The sequence below is a fragment of the Barbus barbus genome (assembly GCF_936440315.1).
Source record: "Barbus barbus genome assembly, chromosome: 40".
Taxonomy (NCBI): Eukaryota; Metazoa; Chordata; class Actinopteri; order Cypriniformes; family Cyprinidae; genus Barbus; species Barbus barbus.
This window is the reverse complement of record NC_136718.1, coordinates 16,991,185-17,008,975: the sequence shown is the minus strand read 5'-3', so window position 1 is coordinate 17,008,975 and position 17,791 is coordinate 16,991,185. Positions and strand designations below refer to the sequence as shown.

Here is a 17,791-nt window from a genome sequence, read left to right as displayed (position 1 = left end):
CCACTCAGCAGGAGTCCAGTCCTTTTTGTCTTTAGCCCAGCTTCTGACGCGGTCTCTTGTTCAAGAGTGGCTTGACACAAGGAATGTGACAGCTGAAACCCATGTCTTGCATACGTCTGTGCGTGGTGGTTCTTGAAGCACTGACTCCAGCTGCAATCCACTTTTTGTGAATCTCCCCCACATTTTTGAATGGGTTTTGTTTCCCAATCCTCTCCAGGGTGCGATTATCCCTATTGCTTGTACACTTTTTTTCTACCACATCTTGTCCTTCCCTTCGCCTCTCTATTAATGTGCTTGGATACAGAGCTCTGTGAACAGCCAGCCTCTTTAGCAATGACCTTTTCTGTCTTGCCCTCCTTGTGCAAGGGGTCAATGGTCGTCTTTTGGACAACTGTCAAGTCAGCAGTCTTCCCCATGATTGTGTAGCCTACAGAACTAGACTGAGAGACCATTTAAAGGCTTTTGCAGGGTTTTTGAGTTAATTAGCTGATTAGAGTGTGGCACCAGGTGTCTTCAATATTGAACATTTTCACAATATTCTAGTTCTCTGGAATACTGAATTTGGGACTTTCATTAGTTGTCAGTTATAATCATCAAAATTAAAGGAAATAAACATTTGAAATATATCAGTCTGTGTGTAATGAATGAATCTAACATACAAGTTTCACTTCTTGAATGGTATTACTGAAATAAATCAACTTTTTCATGATATTCTAATTTTATGACCAGCACCTGTATACATACATACATATATATATAAAATTTTTGTTTATTATATATCTGGTGCTGTCAAATCGCATCCAAAATAAAAGTTATGTATATACACATTTATACATTACATTTATGTAAATATAAATGTTAAAAATTAATGTTAATATACTAATATATATACTAATATATATATATATATACTAATATATATATATATATATATTTTGGCCCCCTTCCTGATTTTTTTTTTTTTTTTTTTTTCATGTTTGTCACACTTTAATGTTTCAGATCAAACAAATTTAAATATTAATCAAAGATAACACAAGTAAACAACATGCAGTTTTTGAATGAAGTTTTTTTTATTATGAAGGGAAAACAAAATCCAAACCCACATGGCCCTGTGTGAAAAAGTGCTTGCCCCCTAAACCTAATAACTGGTTGGGCCACCCTTAGCAGCAACAACTGCAATCAAGCGTTTGCGATAACTTGCAATGAGTCTGTTACAGCGCTGTGGAGGAATTTTGGCCCACTCATCTTGGCAGAATTGTTGTAAATCATCACATTGGAGGGTTTTCGAGCATGAACCGCCTATTTAAGCCACAGCATCTCAATAGGATTCAGGTCAGGACTTTGACTAGGCCACTCCAAAGTCTTCATATTGTTTTTCTTCAGCCATTCAGAGGTGGATTTGCTGGTGTGTTTTGGATCATTGTCCTGCTGCAGAACCCAAGTTCGCTTCAGCTTGAGGTCACGAACAGATGGCCGGACATGGTCCTTCAGGATTTTTTGGTAGACAGCTGAATTCATGGTGCCATTTATCACAGCAAGTCTTCCAGGTCCTGAAGCAGCAAAACAGCCCCAGACCATCACACTACCACCACCATATTTTACTGCTGGTATGATGTTCTTTTTCTGAAATGCTGTGTTATTTTTACGCCAGATGTAATGGGACACACACCTTGCAAAAAGTTAAACTTTTGTCTCGTCAGTCCACAGAGTATTTTCCCAAAAGTCTTGGGGATCATCAAGATGTTTTCTGGCAAAACGGAGACGAGCCTTTATGTTCTTGCAGCGGTTTTCGTCTTGGAACTCTGCCATGCAGGCCATTTTTGCCCAGTCTCTTTCTTATGGTGGAGTCATGAACACTGACCTTAACTGAGGCAAGTGAGGCCTGCAGTTCTTTAGATGTTGTTGTGGGGTCTTTTGTGACCTCTTGGATGAGTCGTCGCTGTGCTCTTGGGGTAATTTTGGTCAGCCGGCCACTCCTGCGAAGGTTCACCATTCGCCATTTGTGGATAATGGCTCTCACTGTGGGTCGCTGGAGTCCCAAAGCTTTAGAAATGGCTTTATAACCTTTTCCAGACAGATAGATCTCAATTACTTTCTCTCTCATTTGTTCCTGAATATCTTTGGATCTCAACATGATGTGTAGCTTTTGAGGATCTTTTGGTCTACTTCACTTTGTCAGGCAGGTCCTATTTAAGTGATTTCTTGATTGTGAACAGATGTGGCAGTAATCAGTCCTGGGTGTGGCTAGAGAAACTGAACTCAGGTGTGATAAACCACAGTTATGTTTTAACAGGAGGGGGGGGCAAACACTTTTTCACACAGGGCCATGTGGGTTTGGATTTAGTTTTCCCTTCATAAAAAAAACCCCTTCATTTAATAACTGCATGTTGTGTTTACTTGTGTTATCTTTGATTAATATTTAAATTGGTTTGATGATCTGAAACATTAAAGTATGACAAACATGCAATAAAATAAAAAATCAGGAAGGGGGCCAACACTTTTCCACACCACTGTACATATAGTATGCAAACAAAACTTATTTTGGATGTGATTCATATTAATTAATTATATATATATATATATACACACATATATACATACATATATACACATATATACATACATATATACACAAAAACAATACACAAAATATACAAAAATACACAATACACAAAATATATACAAATTAACCATACAGGCAACATTCCCAAAATTCTCATTTATGAACAATAAAAGTTTCCTTCCTTTGTAATTCTTTAATTGAGAGGCCTCTAAGTTGGGGCTTAAAGAAAATCCTACCGGCCCTTGTCTTCTAGTTGCAGTATGAGTGGGGGTTAAATGAGGTTTCAGTCCAGATGAAATTAGCAGAAAGCAAATGACAGATACAAGAGAGATCAGAAGGGGGTGTCAGCGTGGGTTCACTTCCTGTCCCTGGATGGCTTGCTTGAGCGTTCTGGAGATGGCCATAGATGTTCTTTATGGAGCTCCCATGACATGCCTTGTCCTGCTGATGCACATTTTTCTCTTCTGAGCAGCATATGAGTTCTGTCACCACTAATATTCACATCAGGGTAAGGGCATCAGTCTCAGTGTCACTGAAAAATGCCCCGTGTTGTTTTAAACTCAAAGTGGCCTTGTTTTATAGAGGCTGCGCCCCTGAATCAGAGCGCTGCAAAGGGCCTTATGAAAATGCACACTGAGGGATTTATTCAAACTCAACAGATCAACAAAACAAGTGAAGACTATCATTCATAATACCTCTGACAGAAATGACATAACCAGGGAGGAATGCAACCATTTTAGACAACCAAAATCCTTTTTACATTTTAGCTGTCTGCATCTAAGGTATTTCAGAGGATGAAAGGCATATTATGCATTTCTGCCCTGTTGATTACGCAGTTTAAAAATAGTGCTTACGTAATGTACATGGAATTATTTTCTCTGATGATGTCTATGCAACAAAAAACACAGACAGGAAAAAAAATAAAAAATAAAAAATTGTTGTCACTATCACTCACATGTATCATATACGATCACATTCTTTCCTTACATACAGGTTTGTAATGAAAAGAATTTCAAAAACTAGAGGAATGTTCAGATTGTATGATTTGTTTGTTTTCCAGTCACTTCTGTTGAATCAAACCCCATATGGAAACTTACTGTAACTACAGCACTACAGGACATATTTTAAAGGGTCAGCTCACCCAAAACAAACAATGTCATTTAGTCACCCTCATTTCGCTCCAAATCCGTTTTTTTACACCAATGTACAACAATCGTTATTTACAGGATACTTTGCCTTCCGCCACATCTCTCAAATCTCATTTGCATTTACGTTTAATTCAATAATGAACAAAACAGGTTTAACATCAATGATGTCAAATGACAAGTTGTCAAACTTGATGCAATATGCTTTGCTGCATGTTATTTGAATTTAAGTTTAAGAGCTGTTGCAAAGGGGAAGTTTACCAGTGAACTTAAATTTTGCCTTGTTATTCACATAAAACTATCTGTTTGACTTCATTAGTTCCCTCTGTTTACCATTGTGGCAAATGTTGTGCAGATTACCTGTGAGTTAGCCAGCTCTTGTGTAAGCTCCTGTATTTTCTTCTGTTGCTGGACCAGCAGCTCCTGCACTGAAGCCAGGGTCATCTGCAACTGGGTGACTGCATCCAAAAACACACAAAACGAAGATAAGGCTTCACCAAAAACAATTACCAGAACTTCACCAGCAAGGATATGGCAGCTTTAGTTGCGATCCTGCGCTAACCGACGTATCTGTTTGTTTGAAAGCATTACCGACAATCAACACGCAGTGGTTTTCTCTTTGATTTAGCCTTCAGCTCAATCAGTAATATAAGACACCTCTATTTGTACAAGATTAATCACCTACGTCTGCTCTTATATCAAATCAGGGTCTCTTAACCTCCATTAGCATGGGTTTGAAACGCTGGCTCTATCAAACTCTCCAAACAATCAACAAGATGGAAAAAAAGCCGCTCATTTGGGAGGCAGGAGGGCTAGACACTACTGTCCTCACTAATCTTACTAAATACAGCTCATTTTCCTCCCTCTCTGAAGATTGAATTATTGTCAGATTGTGCTGGTCCCGAGGATTAGAGAAAGCCCAAGAAAAACAGCCCTAGCAGGGCCAGAGTTGGTGTTATTAATGGGGGTATCATTTCAAATAACCCAGAGCACAAGTTGCTCTCCCTCTGTTTCCAGTCACACATGCATTCCCAAACAATGCATTAAGTTTCCAAACTGATTATGTTACAGAAAACCAATAAACGCCTCTATAAATCATGCTCTGTAAAGTGTTAAATCAACTCTAATTGGATTAACATCAGCAGATATTATTAGCTGCCGACTGTTGGCTCTCCGGCGCACAGTTCCAGGGCTCTCCTTTCATAGAAACAGCCTTTCCACTTTCTGCTTCAGAGCGGTTACATGTTTCTTTCTCTCGCAGCCTTTGTCTGTCTCATTAGGTGACTACTTACAGAATAACAGACGCTGAACAGTCTTTCCTAGCTGAATAATGATTCAAACTGGTCCTTTCAGATGACTGTATTAATACTAACGAGAGATCTGACATCCGATGTATTAACTTTCTCCAAAACATATTTGAAGAAACAGTTAACTGAAATAATTACATTTTGCCATCATTCATCCTCATGTTGTTCCAAACTAGTATGATTTTTCCATTTCTGTGGAACACAAAAGGAAACATTTCGCAGAATGCACATTCAAACCTGGTTGCGGGGGTTCATACTTTACAAGTTTGAATGTGTGCTTTCATTTTTCAGAAAAGAACCTACATTTCAGTCCCTAGACAAATCAATCATAATGCTACAAAATATGGAATTCAGAACAAGTAAATGACAGAATTGTTATTTTTGAGTGATCTACCCCTTTTAAAGAAGAAAAACTACTACTAATTATAGATCTGAGTTTGATCATGGATGCATTGAACATCACATTTAAAGTTTTCAAATATTCTATAGAAGCACATGGTTAGAGATTACATTAAGCCACGGTGATCAAATGGGCGACGCAAGTTTGAAATCAACTCGCAACATCATTCTATCATTTTCTGTCCATCATTTCCTGTTATCTTTTAACTATAACTATGAATAAAACAGCTAAAAGGTCTAAAATAAAGCAAAAATGTGTTCTAAGCAGGAATGCCACCACAGCTTACGTCAACAGCAATTCCTACAATATTACACTGTGAACGAGCAGCAACTGCACCAGACCTCTAAACCCACAAACACGGGCTTCATACTCAAAACACAAGAAATAATGCCTCCATTTAGCTTGTCTCGGGTTTCCACAAACGTTCTCTTTGGAGAAAACAATTGGCCGAATTTGAGATCCTGCAAGTGGCTTCGCAGCTGCTGTGAGGAGGCAGACAGTGTGTATAGCGTAAATTATTCAGTAAATACCTCAATATAATGTACACTGCATATGTCCGGGCCTGTCTGAGCCTTTATTGGCCAGCTGGTCACCAATATGCTCTCCTCAGACAAAGAGACCATGCAGCTAGCGCAATTCCATTACAGCAGGCACAAGTGTGAGCGCGCGCGTGCGACGAAATGCTTCCAAAACCTGTTCATTAATTGCGTGTGGAAAGTTGTTGGGAAATCATAATGGGAGTTAAGGCCTACACTCAAAAGGCTGCAGGAGTAATGGAGCCACATTCAAAGGAATACATCATTCCAACGCACTTGGCACTAGAAAAATACACAAACTTTAACAAAGGAGTGCGGGCAATTGGCAAGAGCGGCAGTCACTTGCTATTACTCACGTTGTGAGAAGAGGGAGAAACTCACTCCGTAATTGCAACCCTCTCCCAAACTGTTAACTGAAACAGTCATTAACTACAATAGCAACTTGGCTACTGCAGCCACAGCAAATTAGATCAGCGGCGTGACTGACTGAGTGACTGGGGGTAGGTACGGCTCTTCCAGGAGAAAACGAGAGAGTGGCGGAGGGAAGGAGGGAGAAAGGGGAGAAAAAGCGCGATTGTCAGGAACAAGTGTTTCACAAAGGAAATATGAAAAGCAGCTTCAGCCCGGAACAATGAATACTTTTATCATCTGAATGTTATGCTAAACAAAACAGGAATGCTGCTAAAAACCAAACAAAATGAGGGCCAGACAGGCAGCGTAACAAAGGAGGCTTTTTTTGCATATATGAACCAAAATGGCAATGAAGAGGCTCATTTGATAATCAGATAAAGAAACCCACACCAAGCTTGCACGCAATGGCTCACAATTGACTGGCCTTACAATCACCCTCCCCAAACCCAAAACTGGGCAACGGGCAATGTAATGCAGAGACGCATCTGACTAAAATCACTCGCCTTTATCCTATATACGCCAAATTTGCTTATTTTGATCTCCTGGATAATGAAAACAATACTATATGCTCAACAGAAGACTATGCTGAGATCAGAAATACATGCATAGATCCAGATCATTTCCATGGTTTTATGAGGCAAATATTAATATGACTAAATGCCAAGCATACTCTGACAAAGTTTACTTCATAAATAAGTCTTTTGTCTATTATACATCACGAGTGCCTGCTTTGCATGTACTGTTTCATCTTTATAGACCGTGTTCTACATCAACAATTTGCAAAATTATTCATTTCAAAATAACTCTGCCTTTTATTTTTAACGTATTTATACAAAATAATTTTGATATTGTTAGAGAATTATCAGCTTATCTGTACCAGACAAAAATTTGAATACAGGTGCATCCCTATTTTTATGGGTTAAATATATGTAAGGAAGACAATACCCTCTATTAAGTATGCAAATAGACAAAAAAGACCAATTGCATTGCAGCATGTAAAACTTGTCTAACTTGTCTCTTAGATTTTGAATAGCCAATACTCTATAGTCACTTCTTTAAGTTTCAAAACAATAGATATTACAATTATATTTAAAAAAGAATAAAGCACAGCTAAATCTGAAATGATCTACAAAAAACCCTTAGAGTTTCATGTGAATTCAGTTCAAATTAACTGTGAAAGTTTAGAACAAAACATTAACCAGAGGAATATTAGAGTGCTGGTTTGTAAAAACTGTAAGAAAATAAACTGCATGAGTTGTCCTGCATTGCCTTTCTTTAAGATAAAAATAAGTAAATAAAAAATTGCAAGAGTGAATTGTCATTTACACAAAAGGAGCCACCAAGCTGCAAGTTGACTGCGGCACTAACGAGACAAAGTTTCTTCGGGAAGTGTCCCGCTTTCATGGTTGCCGGGATGTTTAATTACACCGGCTGCGTAGTGGGTAAAGAGAGGGGGAGGAAAGAGGAGGAGAGGCATCCCTCTCTGACAGACTAGCTGAGATTCCTCACCTGTCCAAGGCGGGAGACGCACCTGTCACCACACACTTAATCACCAGCGCGCTCCGGGACCAACCGGGGAGCCACACCACCACGCCGAAAATTAAAATGAACTTTCTTGCCACGCAGTTAAAGCAGCAAAGAAAAAAAGAAACGCTGTCATTCCTCTTCCCCTCATTAATATTCTGAGGTTAAGAGCTTTTCAGCGAAACGTAATTAATTGAAGCTGAGCTGACAGTAAACAAGCAATTTCAAATTAAAGCAAAATGACAGGACCGTCATTTGTAAAATGTGAGCAGATTTTGGCGACAGATAAATGAAGGAAAATGTTAAGGAGGAAAAAGTGATGAAGATATTAATCTTCACCTGTCTGTGTCAGCGTGCCACTCATATCCGCGATGTTGCTCTCGATCCGCTGCAGATGCTTCTTGTCCTCTTTGCTGCCCATAATGAGGGGAAGGATGTATTTCTGCAATTAAAAACACGGCACACTATTAGAATTCCACTCAGGAACAGGGAAAACATGTCCACAAATAGACAAAGGGCTAATCTATTAGTGTTAGCGTAGTCAAACCAAAACTCAACTAAAACCCTCACTGAAGGCTTCTTGTAGTCATAAAATCTCTTTTTTTTTTTTTTTTAAGCTTTACAACATATGTTTAAAAACAAATATTGTGATTTTTTTTTTTATAACTTAAAATAACCATTTGGTATTTTTCTATATTTTAAAATGCAATTTATTCCTGTGATGGCAAAGCTGAATTTTCAGCAGCAATTCCTCCAGTCTTCAGTGTCACATGATCCTTCAGAAATTATTGTAATATGCTGTTTTGGTGCTCAAAAAACATTCTGCAATATTCTTAATATTTTTGTGAAAAACTCTGAATAGAAAATAAAAAAAGAACAGCATTCAATTAAAAAACTTGTAACATCTTGCTTTCATTTTTGATCAAGTTCCATGCTTAAAGAATGAATTTCTTAAAAAAATAACAGTACTGTATATTTTATCAGGGTCAATATTTTGATAATCTTGAGCAAATTACAGAAAATACAACTACAAATTTAAAAAAATTATATTAGAATACACCTTAATTTATACAGAGTCACCATTGAACTAAATATTTCCCTAAAATGACAAGCAGAGATTGTATATTTAAGAGAGGGTAGATAAAGACAATGTTTTAAGTATTGTAGCATATCAGTACAATTGGACATTAAACAAGAAAAAAAAAAAGGGAAAAATCCAAACAATACTAGTGTTTGTGCGTGATATCACAGTATCAAGTTTAGTATTGTGTTTGGCAACAGCAGATAAAAACATCATTATATGAATTATGATTAATAGGCCTGCATTCATGCTGAAAAAAACAAGACCTTTTGTTTTTTTAATTCCTCTCAAAAGTCTTGTGGTTTTCTCACTTCCTCCAGAGCAATTTGCCTCAATGGCTGACACAGAGGCCAAGAATTAAGCATCGGGTCATGACTCTGGGTTCAACATCATTAAGTCTTTTAGCCCACAGGCTGGCTTTTCCATTTGAACATGTCACCTTCTGAGGACAATTGCTTGTCAGAGTTTAAGCCTTGTAGAACAACATCTCCAAACACTGAGAATAAGCGGCAAAGGTCAGACGGCTAGCGCTTCCACTAGCTGCCGGTTCTCACGCCATCGCCATTTTATTTTCAAACGCACGCGTCGATTTGTTTCCCCAGACAAACAAACAAAGCACATAGACGGGGAGATTAACATGGCATTTGGTGAATAGCTGGGTGCTGTAAAGGGTAATGTGCGTGTGCAGGCTCTCCGTCTGGAAAACAGTTGGCCTTAACAGGTTTTCACAGCGCCACAACCGTTGTTGACACCGGCATAAGTAATAAACACTTTTAAGTTGAAAAAATCAGAATGAGTGTCAACACCAGGGTAGTTAATAAGAGAGCTGCTGTGAGCGCTGTTTACAATGTGCTCTATAGCATAAATAAAGTGGAGGAGGAGGCCAGGGCATATGGTGGCACTGGTGAGCTGTTCCTCTGACATGACAGCAGTGAGAGCTCTCGCACCAGGGAACAGCACCTCCAGCCACGGGCACAGATCCTCCGAGCAGCAGAGACGCACGCGGGGGACTGGAGAACCATGAACTGCTTGTGTGTGAGCGAGAGGCACAGAGAATGGAAGTGAGAAACGAGCAGGCAAGAGAGTTATAGGGTTATATTTTTGCATTTTCTTGCCTGCACAAAAATCTATTTAATAATGCTAAGAGTATCGCGAACAGCTGCCAAGGAATCACTACTTGGTTGTTAAAGCAATTTGTTGTATGTTGCTAGAACATTTCTAGTCAAAGAACTCACACCAAAGTCTCTATTACAGGTATATTGTCATTACTAATCATGTCTGTTTTTTGTCCATTTTATTATCTGCCAGGCAGAAGTTTAATGTTTTTGAAAGGTCTCTTATGCTCACCAATGATAGACTTATTTGAAAAAAATAAGACTAAATAATAACAACAACTTTAACTTTAAATAGTAATTTATTCATGTGATAGTAAAGTTGAATTTTCAGCATCATTACTCCAGTCTTAAGTGTCACATGATGCTTCAGAAATCATTCTAATATGCTGACCATTTATTAATAATACTAATAATATTTAAAACAGTTAAGTACATTTTGTTCAGGATTCTTTGATGAATAGAAAGATCCAAAGAACAGCATTTATCTGAAATAAAAAGCTTTTGTAACATTATACACTATACCATTCAAAAGCTTGGAGTCAGTATTTTTTTGGGGGCGGGGGGGGGGGGGGGGGGGGGGGGTAATTATAGAAATTAATACTTTTATTTAGCAAGGATGCTTTAAATTGATCAAAAGTGATAATAAAGACATTGTTCTTCTGAACTTTCTATTCATTGAAGAAACCTTAAAACCTACCGTTTTCAAAATAATAATAATATTTTTTTTTTTAGCAGCAAATCAGAATATGATTTCTGAAGGATCATGTGACTGGAGTAATGATGCTAAAAATTTTATTTTGAAATCACAGGAATAAATTACATTTTAGAATATATTCAAATAGAAAGCAGGTATTTTAAATAGTAAAAATATTTCAAAATATTACTGCTTTTGCTGTATTTTGGAACAAATAAATGCAGGCTTGGTAAGCAGAAGAGAATTCTTTAAAAAACATCTTACTGTTAAATTTGTTTTTGTCTGATAGTGTATATTTATTATTATTATATTTATTTGAGCATGACCATGAGTTGCAAGTTTAATACTTGGTGCATGTACCTATTACTATTTAAGCAAACCTAACTAGATTTAGGCATTTGTTCAAATAATGATATGAAATAGTAATAGCAACAGTAATGGCTTACTAAGGAAGCACCAGTAATGAGAATGAGTGAAAATGAAAGTTAAAAATGAGAGTTGAAGTCACATTCTCAAAACTTCACTTTAAGTACTGAACCATCTACAGTTTCGGATTGTTAAACACAGACTCGTATCAAAGGAAAATGTGACTTTTTCTGATAAAATGACATAAGCTTGGCTCACTACATTAGTAAGAGCAGTCATGTGGGCTACTGGAGATGGAGACTGGCTTTATAGAGCATGTGTGCTGACTGACTGAAGTAGCCGAGTGCAGACGGAAGCTTAGGAAGCTAAACATGCGTTCCTAATCATGACATCATGGGAGTTTCATACAATGTCATTGTAAATGCTCTCTTAAAGGACACCGCTCCATTTTCTTTCTCTTATAAAACACAGTAATGTAGTCCACATGCTCCTGTGGGCAGTGTGGGTTTACTGTCACCGAGAAAAGGGGTCTCTCCCTTACTCGACTGGGCCTAAGGGCCCACGCACCCATCCATGCCCACGTACAAAATCGTGTCGTGATAGTATTGGAAAGCAGAGAGAGTACTGCATCTGGGTTTTTCCGAAAGGGAAAACAAAGAAAGATCTTAGGGTAGAGATGAGCTCATTCCGATGACGTTGGACTGTAACCACAGTGATTCACACGACATAAATGTAGAAAAGGCATACAAAAGTAGAAATGCTGGGAAAAGCTCAGTTCTCAGAATAAACACATTTTGAGAAATAGGCTATTGGTGGCACTTAGACACATACCCGGTAGAGATGATGGAAGCCAAAGGCCATTCCTGCCAAGATGACAGCCAGGGCACTGTAGTCTCTCCATCTGTAACCTGAGGGACCTGCAGAGACACACACATAAATACAACAAGCCCATCTATTAGTCCAACCCTGGGAAAAGCTGTTGTGGGCCTTCTGGTAGATGCCATTTTTAATTTGACATGAACAAAACAAAACTGTGGTGCACAGAAATACAGTATATCCAATGGCCTAATTCTGAAACACAAGCAGAATTTTTGTGCAATTCGCTCAGAAATTAATTATTGTAGGAATCTTTTGCTTAAGATGGTGCTGGTAACCCAGATAATGAATCAATTCAAAACACTGATTCGTTTGCATCATCACTCAATTTTTCACGGACGACCCCTCATTTTATATATATATATATATATATATATATATATATATATATATATATATATATATATATATATATATATATATATAAAGCTTTAGCAAAAATATAATCCATGTAGGTAAACACTGTAGTATATAAATTATATAAAGCTTGCTTTACTAAGTTATACTATACTTTACTTATATTAAACATTTTGAATCATATGCTCTGCAAGTGATCTAAAAAAAAAAAAACAGATTTTTCACTGATCGTGGGTGAACAAATATCCAGATGCATATTGAATATTATGAAAAGGCTGAAAAATATAGCAACGCATATTTAAATTTATATGAAATATTTTGATACAATTGTAAATAAGTATATTATGTATTTTATAATATTATAAATCTAAATTTCCACAAGACAAAAAATAGAAACCACTGACTCTAAACATTTTATTAGACTTGGGACTCAGTGACTGCACACCTGTGTACTCTTACCCCTTTACAGCTTTTTTGTTCACATCAAACAACTGTTAAAAAAATATGTCTACAATGACTAAAGTTTATAGTCTAAATAAGTCTGTCTGAATTGGTGCTCTTGTTCCTAGAAGGAAAAAAAATACAAATTCTGATTATACATAGCTATGGAAGTGCAACCTAGATCTGAACTTTTAGATTAAGTACCACATTGCTGTAAAACAGAAAATGAGAATAACGCGCATAACGGAAACTCCCGCTTACATTATTTTAGGGGAAAAAATCTCTCTGTTAAGCGTAATCGTGATCTTGAAGCAATGGAAATGAGAATCGTTTAAAAGATCACTTGTACGGTTTCTGCTCAGACCTCGCACAAGTGCTCACTAGTGGTGAGATGTCGCATAAGAACAACGAGTACTATCAGGAAATGAAAGACCACATCAATGAGTCCCTCCTCACCCCTCACACTCATTCTCAGAGAGAGACAGTTGACCCGGAAGAAGGCAAAAAAGCTGAAAAAAAACAACAATTCAGTGCAGATTTAACACGTCAACATTTGGAGCAGTATAATTAAAAATCAAACACCCAACCACTTTAATATCAGAAAAAGAACACTTAGGAAAAAAAAACAGTCATTGGTTGGCAAAATAGACAGTCCAATCCCAAACTCACACCATTGCTTGAGCCAACGTGTCAGGCTGGTCAGGAACCTCAAACAATCAAGCAATGTTCTAAAAGTGCCTTTTCAGAAAATCAACTTAATAATAGCTTACGTATAGTTTGCATATCGAGTCTGGACATGAGTGAAAAAAACTGATACACTTCAGTTTAAGTTAGGCTTTAACCAGCTTCTGATAGCAAGAGCAGCCGTTTCAATTCATGCTGAGGCAATCTGGCAAGGCTCAGCCAACAGAAAGGTGGTAGAAATTATCATGCAAATGTTTAACGGCACACCAAACAGAGAAGTAATTAAAGCAAGCCTGGCTCTGGCAGGTCAACATGTCAGATACAAAATGCTCCATTTTGTAACATAGCGAGGTCTGCGGAACAGGTGTGTTACTGTAATTTGTTTGAATCTGCTCTACTGAATACAAATAGACAGGCTCTCTAATAGACTAGTGTAGAATATCAGAGACTGAATCAGACAAATTTAAGATGTGATCAGAAAATTGAAACATGAGAAACTGGAATTCCACCGAGAGGCCCAAGGAAACAGGACGCGGGAAAATCAGATTCCTAGCTCCAACTAGTCTGAAGCAAGCAAACTAACCAGCAAGCCTCTTTCACAAAACAGCTTACAACCTTGAGACAAAAGAACACTTATTGATAATTCCAATTCAGGAAGAAGACCGTCAAATTTGGGGCAAATAATCAAGACTGATGGTCAAAGAGATGGCCATCACATGTTCCACGATTGAATTCATGAGCTTTCTTAGACTGACTTCTTCCCCACATAGAAGACAGACCAAACCAAAATTCCTTTGTCTAAAGAACATGCCTTCGTTCTCCATAGAACTATACAAAGACTTTTTTCATAAGTCTTTGTATAGTTCTATGGAGATTTCTATGCAGAACCCCATATTATGTTTGTAACCCACATATTAGACTATCATGTTTTAATCAAATATTATGTATGTCTTTTTAATCATTATTGAATGATTAAAAAGGTATGTATGAGTGTGAGTGCTTTAAATGTTTCTTCCAATCAATTCTTTGTCAAACGTATCATATTCTGGTTATAGAAATCACATCCAAAATTATACTTTGCAAGAGTGTGTAAAATTCGGACCATGTGACTGAACGTGCTGATTTATGATGGAAGGAACACCCCTAGCTAAGATAATAGCCTATCTAATTGGTCAAGACACCAGAGGGGATGTGTCCAGCAGCAGAGTTTAAAAACTCAGGACACCATCAAACTCTCTCTTAGTCACCATTCTCCTCTTCTTCTTAAAAATGCTCTCTTACAACCTCTTGGTCCTCTTTTTCTTAAAAATGCTCTCTTGGTCCTCTTAGGGTGCTTTCACACCTGCCTCATTTAGTTCAGTTGAATCGCACTAGAGTTCTTTTTCCCTCTTGGTGCGGTTCGTTTGGGCAGGTGAGAATGCAGCAATCGCACTCGGGAGCTCACCAAAAGCAGACCAAACAAGCGTACCGAGACCTCCTTGAAGAGGAGTCGCTTTCAGTCCTTTCAGAAGTCAGTCCTTTCAGATCAATTCTGGAGATATTGTTGATGTATTTATGTCCTCATTGAGACGGCAGACGCTGAAATCACCGCGAGCGCCACATAAACAAAACCGCACGTGCAGCTCATTCACACAGAGACGCTCAGAACATGCAGGATTCATATTTAAATCGACTTTTGCAGCTTAATATTTACAGATACTAGTCCATATCGCGATTTGATTTAAGTGTAATGACCTACTTTTGATTAATTCATCCAAACTTTGACAAATTCCGTGACATTCCGCGTTAAACTGTAAATTCCGTTTTTATGACTGGATTCCGTGCGCGTTCTCTGCATCGCGGAGATCATAGATCCCTACAGATAGCGCTCCTGCTGTGTTCTTTAACAACCAGAGCAGTCATCTTTCTATTCACTTCACTTTTGCTATTTAACCAGAGCGAAGGAGACGAGTGCGGTCACGTGTGGTGCTTGTCCACGCGCCTTTGGAGAGAAGTGAAAGTGACAGCTCGGCTTGTATCGGTGTATTGATACTTCGGGAAATTAATATTGGTACCGTTCAGATATTTCAGTATCGATATTTATCGAAATATCAATATTTTTGACAACACTACTCAACTCTACCTCTCATTCCATCCTGATGATCTGACGATAGCTGCTCGCATCTCAGCGTGTCTAACAGACATTTCTTGCTGGATGATGGACCATCACCTTCAACTCAACCTAGCTAAGACAGAGCTGCTTGTAGTTTCAGCTAACCCATCGCTTCAACACAATCTCACCTTCCAGTTAGGCTCATCTACCATAACTCCTTCAAAAACAGCCAGAAACCTTGGAGTTGTGATTGATGATAAGCTAAATTTCTCAGACCACATTGCTAAAACTGCCCGGTCCTGCAGATTTGCATTATACAATATTAAGAAGATCAGGCCTTTTCTCTCGGAACATGCAACACAACTCCTTGTTCAGGCTCTTGTTCTGTCCAGACTTGACTATTGCAATGCGCTCTTGGCAGGTCTTCCAGCCAATTCTATTAAACCTCTACAATTAATCCAAAATGCCGCTGCAAGATTAATCTTTAATGAGCCGAAAAGAACGCACGTCACACCTCTGTTCATCAATTTGCACTGGCTACCAATAGCTGCTCGCATTAAATTCAAGGCATTAATGTTTGCCTACAGAACCACCACTGGCTCTGCACCCCTTTACCTAAATTCATTAATTCAGACTTATATGCCCTCTAGAAGCTTGCGTTCTTCAAGTGAACGACGCATTATTGTACCATCCCAAAGACACACAAAAACACTTTCACGGACTTTTTCATTAACTGTTCCCATCTGGTGGAATGACCTGCTCAATTCAATCCGAATAGCCGAATCCTTACCCATCTTCAAGAAACGGCTAAAAACTCATCTGTTCCATCTTTACTTGACCCTCTAACTCTAGCATTCTCTATTCTAATTTTATTTTATCTATGCGTTTTTATATAAAAAAAATAAAAATAAAATAATAATAATAATATTTATCTGTACTGCGTTAGGCTAACTGAGACTTGTAATAGCACTTGCACGTTGTTGCTCTTTTGTTGGTTTTGATTGCTTCTTATGTCCTCATTTACTTTGGATAAAAGCGTCTGCTAAATAAATAAATAAATAAAATAAATATATATATATCTATATATCTATGTGAAAATATAATTATATATAGATAGATATATTAGAGAGGAATGACAGCTACATTCGTTTTGCGTTTGCCAGGACAGCTATAAAGCCGTAATAAGCCCACGGAGCAAACTTGTCAATCCATCTTGATGAATGACACAGAGGAACGTAAACAAGTGAACTCTGACCAATAAGAGGACAGCTTTACTCACATGTGACTTGCATAAACACATTTTGGTACGCTTTGCAATGTTGCCGTGTGAAAGCGAACCGAACCAAGAAGAAAATGCAACAATGTAACAAATTAATCCCTGTTTCGGAACAAAGCAAACGATCTACAAGTCTGAAAGTACTCGCATCTTCTCTTTTGCCACGCGTTTTGACGCTGCTCTTTGAGCGTGCTCTGGTCCACATGCCAGCTGCTACCATAATGAGAAGAAAACCAAGTCTTTACATCCTTTTATTCTTTTACTTTATTTTCTTTGCCGTTGTGAGTTTCATGTACTCTGTTAAGTTTTGCCGCCACGCCTCGTCTCCGAGTTCAGCTGGAGTCTGTGACCGCCTCAAAACTTCTATCAGCCACAACTCCATTGGCTTCCCAAGACCTCACTTCAAAGACTACTGAACTCTCAACCAATCAGACACTTCGGGGAACCCCCTTTCTGCAACGACGACGACACAAAGGAAGCCCCTTAACACAGGCATAGCAAGCAACACCTCCAGGTTCTAATTGAATTGGTATATTTAATATATAGCTTAGCCTCATTGAGAAACTCAAAGCGAGGGTTAAATAAGTGATTGATGGTTGTTAAGGTCTATGCAATTGAACATATTGCTGTAAACTTGGGGTTTCACATTTGCATTCTCTTAAACTCATCCTTTCCTCACTTTCTCTCTTTCTGCAACGTGTGAATGCTTGTGTTCATGTGTTAGATTAGTTTATGTCTTAGGTTTATATAAATAAAATCTGATTTATATTGAAAAGAGAAGTATCTTGTTACTGTGCTATTAAATAGCATTTTCACTATATTTTGGATTTTAATATCCAGTGCAGAGTTCGTTATACGGCTCGTTCAGTGAATCGCCGTAACAGTGATTCTGTTCAAATCCCTATAAAATCATAAATGATTCC

The 17,791-nt window shown here is 38.0% G+C and overlaps 1 protein-coding gene across 1 annotated transcript in view; it reads right to left on the bottom strand.

The window, feature by feature from the left end:
- Positions 1–17,791, bottom strand: part of LOC306860030 (peroxisomal membrane protein PEX14-like) — a 72,977-nt gene that overhangs the window by 11,678 nt on the left and 43,508 nt on the right. Inside the window, exons 5-7 of the mRNA XM_079401552.1 lie at positions 11,974–12,059; positions 8,226–8,328; positions 4,069–4,166 (exon numbers count right to left, since the gene is read on the bottom strand). Of these exons, the coding sequence (XP_079257678.1) occupies positions 4,069–4,166; positions 8,226–8,328; positions 11,974–12,059 (287 nt within the window). The remainder of the gene's footprint in view (positions 1–4,068; positions 4,167–8,225; positions 8,329–11,973; positions 12,060–17,791) is intronic.